This window comes from Condylura cristata, unplaced genomic scaffold (genome assembly GCF_000260355.1).
Source record: "Condylura cristata isolate star-nosed mole 26May11 unplaced genomic scaffold, ConCri1.0 scaffold00033, whole genome shotgun sequence".
Lineage (NCBI taxonomy): Eukaryota > Metazoa > Chordata > Mammalia > Eulipotyphla > Talpidae > Condylura > Condylura cristata.
The window spans coordinates 13,429,033-13,446,764 of record NW_004567134.1 but is presented as its reverse complement, the minus strand read 5'-3'; the positions used below and the strand labels follow the sequence as shown (position 1 = coordinate 13,446,764).

Below are 17,732 nucleotides of genomic sequence, written 5' to 3'. Positions count from 1 at the left end.
CACTTAGCGAGGACTGTGCCGGGGCCGGCGGCAGGCTGGCAGGTGCATTTAAAAAGCGAGATGGACAGGTCGCTGCGTGGGTGGACGGCCAGGCCACTGGACGGGGTCGAACGTCCGCGGAGCTGCCAGTGCGTGTGGGTCCGGCGTTTCTGTGTATGGGAGGGTCTTCGTTGCCGGGTGTTTGGGAGGAAAACAACCAGATAGCAGCAGCCGCTTCCCAGATGGCTCTGAGAGACGGGTGGGGATACCCGGCGTCTGGGGGCACAGCACAGCCTGTGTGGCCGTGAACTTGATACAGCCGACGTGGCACCCACACCGAGGTGGCGCACAGCCCCGCTCCTGGCGGGCACAGAGGCCCGGCTGGGGACATGCCACCAGGAAGCCGCAACGCAGCCCTCAGGAAGGCGTGTGCAGACGCCGAGCTGGCTGTGCGTGCCCTGGCCACGCCCTGGACAGCAGGTGTTTGTTCCCGTCACCTGGGAAGTCCAGCTGGTCACACGTGCTGGCCAGGCTGCAGAGCCGAGTGTCACGGCGTTTCCGGCTGAGTTCAGGGTGCCCGTCTCTCTGGAGCCACGCGAGTGTCACGTAGCTATGTGCCGCACAAGGTCGTGGCTGTGTGCGCGCCACGGGGGTGTTGTGTGTGTGCAGTGGAGTGGCCGGGGTCAGCAGCTGTCGCACCGGGGGACTCTTAGGGTTCCCTAGCGCAACCGCAGGGAGAAATGAGGACTGAAGCTGAGTGAGCCTTGGCCCTGCTCCCTGCCAGCTCTGTGACCTCGAGCACATTACTTAACCTCTCTGTACCTTGGAGTCTCTCTGAAGTGGGGGTAGTCGTGGCTCCCCCCCAGGGGGTTGGGAGAATTGATCACGCACCCCAACAAGCCATCCAGACTGAACGTTGCCTCTGTTACCATCCCCCAAGCTTCTCAGGGTAAACCTCTGTTTCTTTTATAACGAGAGGACTTGTGTCTGTGTATTCTGAGAATTCACAAGGAAGGGTCTGAAGGAGGGCTCCACGCCTCACTGTTTGCCGGGTGAGGGAGTGACAAGCGTACCGAATGCGTTTTCTGTGCAATTTCCTGCTATCATCGCTTTGCAGATGAGGAAAATGAGGCCAGGAGAGGTTAAGTGCTTTTACTGAGGACACAGCCAGGGCCCGCGGGGAGCAGGCCCACCCGTAGCTTGTGAGTGTTCCCTGGGCAGGTGCCCTTGCAGTGGGCAGGACCGGGCCTTGAAGGGTGGGGGCCCCTTCTGGCTGCCCACCCTGTGGGCCCTGTATTCTCAGGCCAAGTGACCAAGAGCTTGTGGTTCTGTTTCGGTTTTTGCATTCTTGGGCGCCTCGCAGGAGCAGAGAGGAAACCACAGAGGGCCTGGCGGTCCGAGCCCTCTGCCAGTTCCATGTCAGGCCCTGCTCATGGGGTGGGGGCAGGGGTGGTTGTGGCCCCCCCAGGTTTCTTCTGGAACTGTGTAGAGGAGGACTTTCTGCATTGACTTGCTGTAGGCACGAATCCCCTAAAGATAGTAATTACGCTAACAGATTGCTTTAGTCTTGCCTGCGCTGGCTTCAGAGGTGATGGAAGCCCCGCTCAGCTGGAGTATCTGAGCTTGGACTAATGAGGAGGAGGCAGCCGCCGGCCCAGCCAGCCAGGGCCCAGCGCTCACAGTGGAGAAGCTCCCGGTAGCAGCCCATTCAGTTACCAGAGCTGACTGCATGCCAGGCCACGCCTAGGCCGGGGGACATTTAAATTTGGAGGCGCAAAGCAAACTGCACCAGCGGGGGTAGTCCAAGCCCCCACTCCTGTCCATTTCCCGTGGTCAGGCCCAGACTGTGGTCTCAACATGATGCCATTTGAATTAGCGTCACAATACTATAAGGAAATGTTCTTTTGGAGAAGTGTCAGTGATCTTCATTATGAACTAGAAATCTGAGAGAGAGACAGTTTTCATCCTATTTTCACCTATGAGATCCACTAGCAGATTTCTCATCCGAAACCTTGGCCAGAGGGCGGGACGTTGATCTGTTCAGAGTGTTGGGGGGAAAGGCTGTCAACCAGGGGTCCTGTATGTGGCAGAACTGTCTTTCAAATATGAGGGAGAATCAAGACTTTTTAGAAAAACCATAGCTGAGAGTTTTTGTATGTTACTGAAGTTAAGCTGGTCTGAATCCACACTGGAGTGTTCTAACTTCAGGATGCCCAGTGTATCCCCTTGGTAGCCACAAAGAAAGTAACTCTAGACCATACACAAATGAAGTCGGAAAGGAATTGAAATGCTTTATTGAAAGAAAATCAGCTAAATACAAAAGAAGGCAGGCGTGCAGGAAATGTGGGCAAAGAAAGTTAAAACACACAGAAAAAAAATCAGCAAATGGCAGAAGTTTCACCTTAACTTTAAATGTAGTTGAATATAAGTGAATTCACCAAGTGGATTTTTTTTTTAATCAAACTATTTGGAGAAGATTAACTTTGGATCCAAGGACACACAAAAAAAGTTGAACATGAACTGATAGAAAAAAAAATTTACTCCATAAAATTAACAACCAAAATGGAATAGAAGACATTTTTATAAGGAATTTTAATATAGCAAGATTTAATAATTATAAACATTTACATTCTTAATGACAAACCACCAAATTATATGAAGCAAAATTTGGCAAAACTAGGTCTACTATAATAGCTGGAGATTCCAGTACTCCACTGTCAAAGAGGGAGAGAATCAGACAAAGTAGAGGACTCTATAATAAACCAGCGGGACCTCACAAACACATGCATGACACGCCCCAGCAATAATTGCATGCATATTCTTTCCAAGTGGACATGGGACATTATCCAGGAGAGACCATATGCCCAATAGCTATAAAAAAGATACCAGACAAAATATCTTATCCTACCACAATGGACGAAGTAAGAAATCGATAACAGATGGAACAGTGGGAAATTCACCCAAGTGGAAATTGAACAACACATTCTTAAATAACCACTATGTTGAAGAAATCACAAGGGAAATTGGAAAATATTTGAGACTAAAAAAGGCAAAACACAACATACCAAACTTAGGCAACACAGCTAAGCACTACGAGGGAGTTTATAGCTATGAATACTTAGATAACAAAAAAAGGAATCTCTGAAATCAGCTTAGCTTTGTAACTTAAGGAACTGGAAAAAGACATGTAAAGTCAACCCAAATCTAGCGGAAGGAAGAAGATAACAGAGCAGAGAGAAATCGAGAATGGCGACATAGGGGAAACCAACAAACCAAAAGCTGATGCTTTGAAGAGCTTAGCAAATTTGAATCATTAGCTAGACTGAGAAGGATAGAACACAAATTATTAGTCAGAAGTGAATATTGGGACATTAGTGACATTACGGAAATGAAAGGGGTTAATAAAAGAGGGCTGTGAACCGTTTAGCAAATTGTACTATCCATATCCAATGCAAAATCTCCTAGAAATACAAAACGCAAGACTGAGTCATAAAGGGAAAATATGAGTAGACTCACCTAATTGTCAGTGAGCAAAACCTGTTGGCAAAAGCCTTGGTCTGGATGGCTCTACCGGTGAATCCCACCTTCCATTCGAAGAACTCACACCAGTGCTTCTAACAGAAATCGCGGCTGCACCAGCACATCCCACTCGTCCCACGAAGACAGCGTCATCCTGCAGGTGCTGTGCGGGCAGGCAGGCGGGTCCCCGGGCACAGTTCTGTGCAAATCCACGGCAAGGCGCCACAGCCCAGGCCCAGCTGCCTCGAGCAAGGCCTGTGTCCCGTGACCAAGGCTGGCATTTATTCCACATTCAAGAGCTGTGGCCGGCACACCAAGAGAACGGAGGGTGAACGGTGACAAGAATCTCTGCTGATGCAGGAGAACCCACCGACACGTTTCAACATCTTTTATGGTGAAATTAGTCATCAAACTGGGCATCGAAGGAAACGACTTCAACATAATGAAAACCATGAAACGATAACGCCCAAAGAGCGTCGCCCGCATGTGAAAGCTGAAGATGTTCGAACTCTTCACAGCGTGAACAAGACAAGGTTGCCTGCTGTTCTGAGAGGCCTCGCCAGAGTTTCGAGACGAGGAAAGGAAGTAAAAGACACCAAAGACCGGGACGGAGGCGTAGCGTTTACTTTCAGATGACATGTTGCTCTCACATGTTCAGACTGCAAAGGTGTCACCAGAGAAATGTGATAACTGGGAAAGGAACGTGTCAAAGCAGCAGCCGTGTGGCGTCTCGTGGAATCTTGTACGGCCGAAACAGGATCGGAGACGGAACAGATTCGGAGGTCTCACACTTACCGTTTTCAGCGCTTACTGCGCGGGACAAGATCAGGCCCAGTGCCTGGTGAAGCGGAACAGGGGCCAGCGGGCGCCGTGGAAGCGCCTGGGGCGGGGCGTGCGGCGGGTGGACGGCCTTCGCGTGCGCGAGAGCACGGGCCCACCCGACGTCACGCACAGAGTGAACTCAGAATGACGTCACACCTACACGCTGGCGTTAGCCTCTTGGAAGACCACAGGGAGAGGCACCGCGACCCCGGGATGGTGGTGGCGCAGGGAACAGACTGCAAAAGTCAAAATAGCTAAATCGGACAACGTCAAAACTAAAAACCAACCCTCGGGGCATAGCGGGCAGGTCCGCGTGCAGGGGTAGCTGTGGAGTGGGAGAACGGGCCGCGGAGGTCGCTCAGGCCCGGTCAAATCCCCACACGTTATGTTGCCACTGTGTGCAGACTGAGTCCAGAGTTTACACGGAGAGGCAAAAGACCCTGACACGCCACACTTTACAAGAAAAAGACATTCTGTTGTCTGTATGACTAGGATGTGTTTGCCATATATACACTGGGGTTTTGTCCACGGTCCTGGGGCACAGCTCCCCAAACCCTCAGAACCTGCTGTGGTGGAGTGATCAGGGTGTCTGGACTTCTGTTCAGCGGGACGCACTGGAGGATGGGGCTGCGTGCCAGGGAACCGGCGTCGTGTGGTTAGAGATTTGGAACTTTCAGTCCCCCTGCCCTGGCCTGGGGACAGGGAGAGGGCCTGGTTCCATCAGTCATGTCTGTAATGACGGACGCCTCCACAAAAAACCCCAAGGGTGGGGATTCACCAGAGATAGAGTGGGGAGCAGAACAGGCAGATCTACAAAGTACACTGCTGAGGGGAGCAGCGGGGAGACAGGAGAGGTCTGCCGCTGTCAGCTCCGGGGCAGGGGATCAAACTCTCACCGAAGCTGCTGCAGCCAGCTTGCAGAGCTGCGCCCTAACATGTTGCACCACCAGGGCGGGCCTATACTTGATCTTTTTATGGAAACGCTTCATTGCATATCAAGCCCAGGGTGGAAGTCAGGGCTGCTGGCCGGTCGTGTCTCTCCCAGCAGGAAGTAAGCTCACAGCGACGGTTTGGTCTTGTTGCAGGGAGGCTGCCGCCGGGGTCTGAGCACTGCAGCGGTGTCAAGGTGAGAGCAGAGGCCCAGGGCTACGCCGCCCTCCTCGTCAGCTACAGACACGGCCACATCCACCTGAGCGCCCGGATCACCATCGCCGCCTACCTGCCGCTCAGGGTGAGCCTGGATGCCCTGCCTCTACCTCGTCCTCCTGCGAATGGCTCGTTTGCTTTGGCCCGTTTGTGTCAGCAGCCTGGTGGATCAGGTGTCTGTGGTGCCCGGGTGGCACCAGGAGCGATGTCGGAGGATGGCCGCTGATGGCCAGCACCCTCGTGGGGGAGGTGCTCGCAGATCTCGCCACAGCCGCCTGTCACCTCGGGAGCCCCGCAGGGGGCCAGCCACCCATGTGTGTCCTCGAGGGCCTGGTCAGGTCTGCGAGCCCCTCTATGGTCCGTGGCCAGACGGTGCCAGCATGGGGCTCAGAGACTGCACTGAGCCGGCTCCCGTAGGTGACTCCGGCTCTGACGTGCACTCTGTGCTGTTGGGTGCATTGCATTTCCCTGGGCCTCAGTTTCTCCATGTGTCATATAGTACCTTCCTCCTAGGCTTGGGGTGAGGGTGAGCCGAGCTAACGAACGAGGTGGCTTAGAACAGGCCCAGGACGCGGCGCCTGCCTATAGACGCAAAGACCTGGGCCAGCCCCAAAGGTGTTTGGGAGGCCACACATGGTAGCTGCCACGTGGCAGGGGTGAATTGTGGCTGCCACTGCTTGAGCCCTGCCCCATGGGGAAGGCCCGGAGAAGGCGTGTGGGTGGGCAGTTCCCGCCCTTCAGGGCAGGTCTGGGGATTGCCCCAGGCTGGGTTGGCCATGCTGACTTCCGGGCGGCTCTGGTTTGTCCATGTTTTCATCTCCTGTAACCCACTAGCAGCTGCCCAGTGGTGGCAGAATCTCACCTCTGAAGCCCCAGCCCGGTATAGGGCTGTTCAGAGCAGGCCACAGCCAAGGCTTCTTGGCCGTTCTTCCACCATCCAGGCCTCACTGGCGTGTTACTACGGGTGCCGGGCATACACCATCCGGTGTGCTCACATTGCAAAGGGCTCCACAGTGAGTCTAATTAACCGCTGTCACAGGTACATTTTTCCCCTTATGAAGGGAACTTTTAGGATCTACCTCTTAGCAACTTCCAGGCATGCACGACAGCACTACACGCATCCCTGGTCTGTCTGCACATCCCGGGCCCGGCTTCTTTTACTTCTCGAAGTTTGTACCTGGGGCCCCTTTGCTCCCATTTCTCCCTCCCTCACCGCTCGCGTGACCGTCCGTCTGTTGTTTGTGTCAGTGAGCTCGGTTTTTATGATTTTAAGTTCTTTTAGATACCACGTATAAGCGGGGTGATACGGTATTTGTCTTTCACTCTTGGGCTTGCCTCACGCAGCCTGATACCCTGGGGTTCCAGTCATGTTGTCAGAAATTGTAGGTTTCCTGGCTTATTTTTTGTGGCTGAGTAATATTCCCTCGTGTGGTTATGCCTCCGCTCGTTTGCCACTTTGCCGTTGATGGACACTTAGGTGGCTTCTGGGATTTAGCTATTGTGGAGAAAAAAAAAAAGGCACAAAATATGATGCTGTGAACAGGGTGGGTGCAGATGTCTCTTCAAATTAGTGTTTTTGTTGCCTTTGAATGTAATTCCCTGAGTGGAATTGCTGGCTCACTGGTAGCTTTTCTTTTCATCCGGCCAGGAGCCGCCCGTTCTGTGCCAGGCTACATTCCCACCCAGTGTGCCTCCTGCCAACAGTGTCCTCCTGCCCTTGGGCGATGACCTCTCTGAGGGGCGGGAGGGGGTGGCCCCCGTAGTTGGTTTGCACGCCTTCAGAGCTGAGTGACAACCCTGAGTGTCCCCGGCGCCCACACCGCGTTCCAGGGACGCGCTGGGCTGCCTGGCCTCTGGGGTGAGTCGCCACAGGTGAGGACCCGGCTCCAAGGGTCCTGAGGCTTTTGTGTTTCTCGCCACAGGCCGTGGACCCCTCCTCTGTTGCCTTGGTGACCCTGGGCTCGTCAAAGGAAATGCTGTTCGAAGGCGGCCCCAGGCCCTGGGTCCTCGAGCCTTCCAAGTTCTTCCGGAACGTCACCTCTGAGGACACGGACAGTGTCCACCTGGCCCTCTTTGGTCCCCCCACCTCCCGGAACCACCAGCAGCACTGGATCCTCGCCACCTGCCGGGCTTTGGGCGAGCAGGCGCGTGGCCACCCTAGACGCTCCTCCAGGGTGGGGTGGGAGGCACACCGGGGTGTGCCTCAGTGCCCTGTGCCACATTCCCAAGGCTCGGGACCGGGCACTCGTTTTGCTCATCATGGGGTGTCCCCTCATTCCCCCGAGCCCCGAAGGGGGGCTGGCAGGGCTCTAGAAAGCTCAGGAGAGTGCGGAGGGCTTAGCCGGGAGCAGGACTCTGACTCGGGTGTCTGCTGCTCCCCCGCGCTCCAGGTCGTGGCCCTCTCGGTGGGGAACAGGCCCAGTGTCACCAACCCCTTCCCTGTGCTGGAGCCCTTGGTGGTGAAGGTCGTGTGCGCGCCGCCCTCCCGGCTCACGCTCACGCCCGTCTACGCCAGCCCGCAGCTGGACCTGTCCTGCCCGCTGCTGCAGCAGAACAAGCAGGTGGTGAGTGTCGCTCGGGGGGCTGCGCCGTGCCGGGCGGGGGTCCGTTGCCACACGTGGAGCCCACCGCTGGCAGGGGTGGGGGGAAGGAGGCTCGTGAGGCTCGGGGGTGTCTTACCTCCCCCCACCCCGTCCGGGCTCAGCTCCCTCTCTGCTGGGCACTTGGCGTGTGCCGCCCGCCCTTCTGGACTCGGCATTCGGGCGGGGGCTGCTCACGGGCAGCGTGTGTGCGGTCAGCAGACTGCTGAGAAGCGGTGGGTGACCAGCACCTTCCACCCATGTGTGGGGCAGGTGGGCTGCGATTCAGGCATGAATGTGGGGAGGGGAGGTAAATAGCCTGGGCCGCCCTGCATGCCTGGGTGTAAAGCGACACCCACAGTCGGGGCCAGCACGCCCAGCCCCTTGCTGCCCGGTGATCATGGGGGAGAAGCTTCCAGCGGGCCTGGCCGCCGCCCCTTCTCAGCCCCCTTTCGTCGGCCCGGCCTGTATCTGTGAACGCCGCTGCTCGGCACATCCCCAGGTTCCGGGGCAGAGTGGTCAGGGCAGGTGAGGCTCCGGCCCCTCCGAGCTCTCAGGGAAACCGGGCAGCCCACAGTGGGCGAGAAGGGTCAGAGAGCGGGACGTGCCTTTCAGGGGCTGAAATCCAGGGTGGAGGATGGCACCAGAGGCCACTCAGAGGTGGTGGGCTGGGCAGAGGGCATTCCCAGTGGCGACTGCTACTCGCTTTAGCCATACTACCCTCTGCTTAAGCCAGGCGGTGGCCGGACTTCACCCAGAGCACAAACCAGCGCCCCACTGCCCTGCAGGCCCGAGGATCTCCTTCCCTGCTTGCCTGGGGTCTCAGCTGGCCCTGCCCTTGGGCCTGAGCTCTCCCTGCCTTCTCCAGCCTGTAGACCGCCTCTGGAGGCCCACTCCCACAATGTTCAGCATTGCGTTCCCCCCCCCCCCCCAATCATCTAACACTGCAGATGTAGAATTCGGGAATTGGTTTTCTTCTGTCTGAGTCTTGGGCAGAGCTGTGCTCGTGGGGGGGAGGAGGCAGCGTGCTGGGTGAGGGAGTGCGAGGGAGCATGCTGTCTGCCTCCCTGCTGTCTTCTGCCCTTGATGCTTGCAGGCTCGGATGGCTGCAGCAGCCAAGCCAGGGTGCTGCTAAAGGGGGGCACCCAGGAGACAGTGCAGACCCGGAGAGCAGGTTGCTCAGGAGCACGGCCCCCTCCCTTCAGCCGGTTCATTTCCAGGCTGCGCAAACCAGTCAGCTCTGCGTGCATCTTGCTAGGCCTTAAATAGTGGGCATTTGCCTGCGAGTGTGTCCGGGCCTCTCTCTGCTGTTCCTTCTGGGTCAGCCCCGGGCTCCCCTCTGGACTGAAGGATGGTGGTCGGGCAGTGGAGCGTGGCCTTGACCTGGCCGCCGTATGTCATCAGTCTCCCTTACCGGGAGACCATGACTTCAGACATGGAATTGCTGCGTGATCCATCCGTCCGGGGGTCTCAGAGCTGTGATCCATTCGGGCCTGGCCCCTGCGACTTGCGGTCTCGTTAGGAGACCTTGAGAAAGGCAGGTCCGGGTACAGCACCCTGGGTGCAGAATCTGTAATTGTATGCCTGTCCGGAGTGCAAGGCTGCCCAGGAAGCGTTCGCAGAGCGCATTATTAGCAAGCCCAGACCCCAGAACAGAGCTGGCAAGTCGGGGTGACAGTGGAGCCGCTCTTGACCCCTCCCCCCGCCCCGCGCCTTCCCAGGCACGATGAGCGTGGCCAGGGGCTGCTGTGGCGAGAAGGAGCGTGGCGGGCCCTGCTCTGGCCATGAAATCGTCTCCGAGAACTGTCACAAGTGATGTAGCACATTCCACTGGCCTGAGCAAGTGGCGTGATCACCGTGATCCTCCTGGCGGCCAGGGCCAGAGGTGTCCAGCCCTTCCTGCTGGCCCCAGGCCTGCTGCAGACCTGGACACATTTCTGAACGCTGCCAACAAGGGCCTGTTTACCCCTTGACTGGTAATTACAATGAGCCAGGCTCTTCAAGTGACCCCCGACCTTTACCGAGACAGCCTCAGGGAGCGGCTTCCTCCCGAAGCCCCCCGGGATGGGACTTCCGCGCTCTGGGGCAACGAGTAGCTCAGGTGCTAAGCGCTGGAGCTGGGCTTGAGTCCCGCTCAGGACACAAGACCCAGAGGTCTGTGTGCTCGGGGGGCCCCCGCTTCGTTGCCCACCCCTCCCGCCCCCACGCCACTAGTCAGGGAGGGAAGTGGGGAACAGTGTCTGGGAGGAGTGGGGCCCGCCGGGGGCTGGTGGAGGGCAGGACTGGCCCCAGGAGCAGGAGACAGTGGAGGGAGAGGGAGGAGCCAGCTTGGGGGCCGGAGGCGGGTGAGCCACAGGCCTCTGACACCCCCTCCCCACCCTCCGGACTCTGCTCCCCCTTAACATGGGCGTGGCAGCTCCTGCCTCACTGGGGTCTTTAAGGATCAGGTGAGAACTCAGCGGCTGCTGTCCTGGCTGCCATGTGGGGGGCGCACATGGGCAGGGCACAGGAGAGCAGGATTGAAGCGGGTGGCATGGAAGGAGAGCGCCTGTCTGGGGGTGGGCGCGGGGACGGTGTTGGGTAGGGTCCCCCAGTCCTGGCCCTCTTGACACTTGGGACCAGGCCTGCTCCCCGTCGAACCCCCTGTGCACAGCCCTTTCTGCTCACCTGCTGAAGTGACCTGGTAGGGCTTTGACATGCAGCAGGTCAGACTTACCCCACCCCCTCTCCAGGCCCCTCATGGGCCCACAGGGCAGCTGGCCAGCTTCGGGGCGCACGGTGTGGTCAGGAGTGACTGCCTCCGCCCTGGCTGTGACCCGGGCACTGGCCTTGACTCTTTCAGGTGCCCGTCTCCAGCCACCGCAACCCCCTGCTGGACCTGGCCGCCTATGACCAGCAGGGCCGCAGATTTGACAACTTCAGCTCTCTGAGCATCCGGTGGGAGTCCACCAGGCCACTGCTGGCCAGCATTGAGCTTGACCTACCAATGCAGCTGGTGTCCCAGGACGACGGGAATGGCCAGAAGAAGTTGCATGGTGAGCTGGGGTGGCCACGCCCCTGGCTCAGGACAGGACAGAGCAGCAGAACCTCAGGCAGCTGAGAGGGGGCTGAGGAAGACCAACAACGGCTGGAAGCTGTTATCTGGGGCTCCCCATGATTTGGGACTAGAACTTAGGGACCACTGTAAGGGAGAGACTAGAGTCCCTATTTCAGAGGTGGGGAGATGTTACAGGGCAGCGTCAAACCCGGGGTTAAACGAGGGCAGTTGGCTCCGGACCGGGCTCCGCGGCCAGCTGCCTTGTACACACACCGCCCGCCCCCGCCCCCGCCCCCGGCCGGAAGTCCGTGTCCCCCCGCCATCCAGGCTGCCCTGCGGGAAACCTTGCCCAGGGCCCGTGAGCCGAGGTCTGTGTGGTTTGAGCACACCCAGCCGTCTCCTTTAGGACTGTGGGAAGTTAAGAGTGTGAATCAGAAGGGCGGGGGTGGGGCGTGGGGTGACACAGGCCCGTGGGCGGAGTCCAACGCGCGCCTCTCTCCTGGGCTCAGGTTTGCAGGCCATCTCGGTCCACGAGGCGTCGGGGGCCGCCGCCGTCTCGGCCACCGCCGGCAGCTACCAGCAGGCCCACCTGGACGCGGCGGGGGTGAAGCAGCCGGTGTGTCCTGCGGCCCCTACCTGACCCCTTGTTCCTTATCCCTCCCCGTTCGGCGGCTGGACCACCGGCCTCACGCAGGCCTCTGCTGTCTGCCCACCCCGCGCGCCTGCACTCGGGCGCCTGGAGGCGTTGACATAGAAGGCAGCTGGCCCGCCCCGCTCAGTGCCTGCGGGCGCCGAGACGAAGCCTCCGGCATTGCCCACCGGGGCTCCCCGTGCCCCCACCGACGGGCCCCACCACACTGGCCCAGGTGGTCCTTGACCTTGAGCCCACACTCCTGCCCCCGCAGTGACCCCCATGCCCAGGCTGGTCAGCCCTTAGTCAGTTGCCGTGTGCCCCAAGAGCCCCTGATTTCGAGGGCTCTGCGGAGCGGCACGTGTGGTCCGGCCCAGCAGGTGGGGGGCCCCTGTCGCCCTGACAGGCAGGGGTGTCTCCAGGGGCCGAGGATGCGGCTGGGCTGGAAGCCCACGTGGTTTGCTCGGGGGTTGGGGCCGTGTCCCACACACAGGTGACAGGAGCTGGGGCCTCGGGTGCTCTCCCCAGAGCGGGGAGGGGGGCCTGTGGCCTCCTGACTGACGGCACGGGCCTCGCCTCTTTAGCACGACCCCCTCGCGCCCGTGTCGGCCTCCATAGAGCTCATCCTGGTGGAGGACGTGAGGGTGAGTCCGGAGGAGGTGACCATCTACAACCACCCAGGTGTGCAGGTACGGCCCTTCCCCGCCCCTGCGCTGCCCGGCCCGCCGCGGGCGCCCCCAGCCTCTGACGCCCGCCCGGCCCCGCAGGCAGAGCTGCACATCAGAGAGGGCTCCGGCTACTTCTTCCTCAACTCCAGCGCCGCGGACGTCATCCAGGTGGCCCACCAGGAGGCCAGGGGCGTCGCCGTGGTGAGTGCGGGCGTCTCCGCGTCCCTCGTGCCTCCTCCCAGGCGGCCTGTGGCCACGGTGGCTCCGTCCGCCGCTGACACTGGCTCACCGGCTGGCGACCTGCACGGCCCTTTGGGGCTCTGCTTCGGTGGTGGCCAGACTGGAATCATTCGCCCGCTGCCCTTGTGGTTTCTGTTCCCTGTCCACAGACTGCCCACACTGTCGGGGGTGGTTTCCTCTCGGTCAGTCTTTTAATTTAGAGCAAAATATCACTGCATAAGCACCGCCACAACAACCGTCAGGAAAACTGCCTTTGAGGTAGCTGTCGACTGTGCCGGTGCTGCACGTTCCTTAGCCGTGCCCGTGGACGGGTGTGGTGAGCACCCCACTTTCTTCAGGGATTTTAGCCTGAGTTCTCCCCACAGGCTGGCTGTTTCTATGCTGTCATTTGTACCTTGTCACTTTCTCCTTGCAGAACATTTAAATTTTGTTTGTTTGTTTGTTTTTTAATGGTCCCATTGTCATAGCAAAGGGTAAACACAAATACAGATACTCTACAGCTTTGCGTTAGGATGCAGGCACGAAAACTGAACTGTGCTTAAGAGGAAACTCACCACCATCAAACTGCCACCATGAGGCACAAACACAGGCCCCCAAAGCCCGGGGCAGGGACACCCCACTTGTCACTGACCTGCAGCTGTGCACCTGCCTCAGACGAGCTGGGCCCGAGACCCGCTTTTCCTTGGTGAAGGCCACATGTCCAGGGTCGTGACAGCCGCCAGCACCAAATGGGCCTTCTCTCAGACTCGAAAGAGACCTGGGTAGCTCTGGTGTGTGGTGGGGACCCAGTGGTGCAGCGAGGGGCTTAGCGTGGCCTCCCCACCCCCATCACGAGCCGTCGCACAGGTGGCCAGCCAGGAGACGCCCATGCCGGCCTCTGGCGTTGCCTCGTTCATGCAAGAGGCGAGCAGCAACGTGAAGCAGGCTCCCCTACTTGCAGGGACGTCTGAAGTCAGAATGAAGCTTCCAGAAGCAGCAAGGTGCCCCGTCTGCGTTGGGCAGGGGGTTGGCAGCACAGGCAGAAGGCCTGGAGAAGGTCACCTCACTCCCTGCAGGGTTTTTCGGTCTCGGCCCCCTTCAGACTCGTCCCTCTGACTCTGCATCCACTGCTGTCCTGCCATGGGGGTCACGCAGTCCCTCACCTCTAAGGTGAGGTAGAGTAAATGAGAGCAACACGCTGGATGCGTGGAACATACCTGGGAGTGTGATGCGCACAGCATCTGCCACTGAGCCTCCTGTGGGGCACTCTCGGGGGCGCGGCGGGCAGCAGAGGCCACGTCTGAAGGACAGCCGCCGCGCACATCTTGAGGCTTGTGTTAGTGCCATCCGACACACCCCTTAAACATCGCCAATCAGTGGAGTTTAGTGTATTAGCAGATCGTACAACTGTCACGTTAGTTTGAGAGTTTTCATCACCTCAAAAAAAAAAAAAAATAGACATCACCTTCCTGTTCTTACACACACAACCTTGGATTTTATTCTGTTGTTGTTGTGTATTCTATTGCTCTTACGTTAATTGACTTCAGATTTTAAACCAGCCTTGCCGTCTGGGATATACGCTGCCTGGTTAGCTAGGCCTAGACACACCTGGATTCAGTTTGCTAGCGTTTCCTTGAGAATTTACATCCATGTCCACAAGAGAAGATGTAGTTTTCATTTCTGAGTTGTCTGCCTGGTTCGGGGTGTCAGGATAACCTCAGCCTCAGTTGTGTGAAATTGGTAACAATTACTCTTCAGTGTTTGGTAGGCTTAATCAAAGAAGCCTTCTGAAATGCGCTGCCTTCCTGGGGAGTTCTTTGATTACGGATTCAGCCGCTCATCTATTACGGTCTATTCCTGTTGTCTATTTCATTTTGATTCAGTGTTGGTAGTTTGTGTCTTTTTAGGACACTTCAGGGATTTTGTTACTTTTTTTTTGACATCTTTCGACCTTGGTCCTCAGCCGTCGGGTGTGCAGCGTCACCTGGGTGGGGATGGAAGTGTCTTCAAGGCCTGTGGCTTGGGCTTCTCCCCCTAAGTCAGCAGTGAGGAGAACCCAGCCTGGGCACCCGGGAACATGCGGGCTGTGAGGGGGGCTTGAGGGCTGCCAGGGCCTGTGAGTGTAGGAAAAGCTCCCCCGGCTGTTTTTATCTCCTTACAAAAGGAGGAGGAATTCCCTGCCCCGTTCTGCCATGGAAATGAGACTTCATTGTCAAGTCCGTCACAGAGGCAGGCAACTTCGAGGTGTAGATAGTCCCACCCACTTAATCACCTCTGTAGATTAGAACCAGCTCCCCAGTTACCAAGAATAGGGCGGTTCAAACTATATACCAGAGACATTTTACAAGGGTGGAGTGGGAAATGGGATCAAAAATGGTGTGTGTGTTGGGAGTGCACTGGACAGGGTGATTTGGTGCTGGGAAGCCCACGGGATGACCACTGCGATGGGAAAAGGCACAAAATGACGTAAAAATAAACTGTCGTGTTAAAAAAGCAAAGAATAGGGGGGTTCAAATAGGAAAGACACGTATAGTGCCCGCGACGCTCGGGCACCTTCTCTGCCCACATGTCCTCAGCCGTGTTTGAGGAAGCCCTGAGGGCAGACCGTGGCCGGAGTCAGGCCTTCCCTCCAGGCTCTGGCGCACGTGAGGCTTCGTGGGTCAGGGCTGCCCGCGGGGTGGCCTGCACGCCCTCCCTGCTGCCCCGCGCCTTGACCGCTGGTGTCTGCCCTGCTGCCAGGCCCCGCAGAGCCTCGGGGCCCCGGGAGGAAATCAGGTTCTTTGCCGACTTGCTTCTTTGTGACCCACAGGAGGAATTTTTCATGGAGCGTTGACAGTCAGTGATAAGTCCCAGCAGATGGTGGTTTCTGAAGGACGTTTACACATTTCTTCGGCATTTCCCAGCTGCTAATTAGCAGCATTCTCATTTCCCTTCATCAGAGAGACGAGAAAGCCCACAAAGTCGTTCAGTTAGCGCCTGGAAAATGTTTCTTTCCTTCCTACCGATGCAGGTTCGGGCTCCCCGGTGTGTTCCGGCCCCGCGTGTCTGGACGGGGCAGGGGCTGCACCATCTACCCACTTGGCAGCGCTCAGTTCTGGGGGCACCGCTCCCTGGCGCGAAGGAGCCGTGACCTCGCGGCCGGCTTGCGTGTCGTCACTGCCTGATTGACACTCAGGGTTTCTTTCTGCTCACCAAGTCTTTACCTTTCAAAGTCAGGCCTCCAGGCAGAACTCGGGCAACCGTGAAGAGCAGAGGAGACTGGGGTGCCGGGCCCTGGACCCCACATGCGCGCTCAGTAGGCAGGTCCTGACCTGCCGGGACAGATCTGGGCACTGGGCTCAGCGCTGAGCCACTCGGATGGCGGCAGGCGGGCAGGTGCCCAGGCTGCTTCCCTCCACCTCCTCGGCCTGGTGGGGCCAGTCAAGGTGCCACTGTCCCTCCAAAGTGGCACACGAGCTAAGCATCTCCTCGAGATGCTCCTTGAGCGGCAGTAGCTCTGGGCTTCAACTCAGATGCGTCCTGCTGCCCCCGGGAGTGACCAGTGGGCAGAGGTGTCTGTCCAGCCCCGGCCCTGCAGGAAGTTTTGGGGCTGGCTAGGACCCTGCATGAAGGTTTATTCACCTCCCAGAGATTCTCAGTGAATTTTGTGTCCTTGAGGGCATCTAGCGGGCATCGCCTGGCCACCATGTGACATTGATGGGCTCGCCGGGGGGGATCAGGAGCTGATGGCGTCAGTGGCATTTGGAAATACCTGTAGGGTCTTCACTCCTCTAGAGCTGCCAGAGACAAGTGTGATGAGGCCCAGGGCAGCGACGCGCTGGGCCTCGGGGCCTGGCAGGTGTGAGTGGATGTCGTGGCTTCCACCAGCTGCAAAGCAGAGCACCTCGGGCTCTGTGTCAGCCCCTTAATGAGCAGTAATGCATTCAGCATCTCCTGGGAGATGACAGGACTCTCCCCTGGCTCCGGATTCGCAGGCGCTCGCAGCCAGCACCTCCAACACTGGGAAATTAGCATTTATCCAGCGACTGGACTTCCCACCGCCCCGCCCTCCCTCGCATTCATTCTCTGTGTGCCAGTCAGGAAGCAGGTGGGTCCTGAAGCGGCCGACATGGGCGGGCGACAGGCGCACACCTGTGGGGGCCCAGGTCCCCTCCGCCCCAGCGGCCGGCGGCCCCTCACGTCCCCACGTGTGGCTTCTTTGTCTCAGAGCGGCCTGACGAGCGCTTCTCAGGGCCTGGGGTGAGGGGCGCGGGCCGGGCTGCCCGCCTGGGTGACCGCGCGGAGGCCGCCTCCCGTTTCTGTCATCCAGAAGGTGACGGGTCCCAGCCCCTGAGAAATCAAGTGGGCGAGGAATTGGTTTGCCCAGTGCCATTTTACGGCTCGCTTGAGATGTGCAAGTCCTTTTGGGGAGAAGCGCCCCTGCGCCCAGCGTGGCCGTCAGCTGTGCGTGTGGTTTCTCGTGAAGGGCGAGCCAGCCCCCACGCGCCACTCGAGCAGGGTCGGCGCAGAGCCTTGAACGTGTCCTCGGAGAACTCGCCTTTCTCTGTGCTTTGTGCACGAGACCTTTGAGGGGCACGCAGCGAAGCAGGGTGGCTCGGCCCCAGGGGGGTGGAGACCGGCCACCTCCTGGCCCACGCCGGGGCCCACTCGGCACCGGGCCGGGGTGGGGATGGCTCAGGTTCCCCAGCACGGGGGTGAGGGGGGGTCCCCTGCCCTGTATCATCCTCGGACCTCTCCGAGCCGCGTGTGACATCACCGGCATGCACCTGCGTTTGTGGGTCCCGAGTCAGCGATGGCGGAAGTTGCAGCCCTCCCTGCTGCCCCAGCTGTGGACTTGGCCTCACTCAGCTCTGGTCTTTTCCTGCCAACCCCTGTCCACTCCTTTGGCCAGCAGTTCCAGTCTGACCGCTGGAAGCACTGACTCTGGGAAGTGGCCCAGTGTGGGGGAGGGACCCGCCCCTCCCCAGAGGGCTCCTGGGTTCTCGCCCCAGGGTGCTCTTCAGGGCTGTGTTCCCATCCCGCCTGGACCTCAGTCTCCCGTGCAGAGCCAGTGCGCCCCGAGTACATGAGACCCTGGGCGTGCAGGCTTCTTTGTCCTGAATTTCCAAATCGTAACAAAGCTAAAGGAAAAG

The 17,732-nt window shown here is 58.7% G+C and overlaps 1 protein-coding gene across 1 annotated transcript in view; it reads left to right on the top strand.

The window, feature by feature from the left end:
- Nucleotides 1–17,732, top strand: part of NUP210 (nucleoporin 210kDa) — a 64,490-nt gene that overhangs the window by 26,478 nt on the left and 20,280 nt on the right. The window contains exons 16-22 of the mRNA XM_012732080.1: nt 5,406–5,551; nt 7,389–7,610; nt 7,857–8,030; nt 10,888–11,080; nt 11,592–11,698; nt 12,298–12,402; nt 12,481–12,582. Of these exons, the coding sequence (XP_012587534.1) occupies nt 5,406–5,551; nt 7,389–7,610; nt 7,857–8,030; nt 10,888–11,080; nt 11,592–11,698; nt 12,298–12,402; nt 12,481–12,582 (1,049 nt within the window). The remainder of the gene's footprint in view (nt 1–5,405; nt 5,552–7,388; nt 7,611–7,856; nt 8,031–10,887; nt 11,081–11,591; nt 11,699–12,297; nt 12,403–12,480; nt 12,583–17,732) is intronic.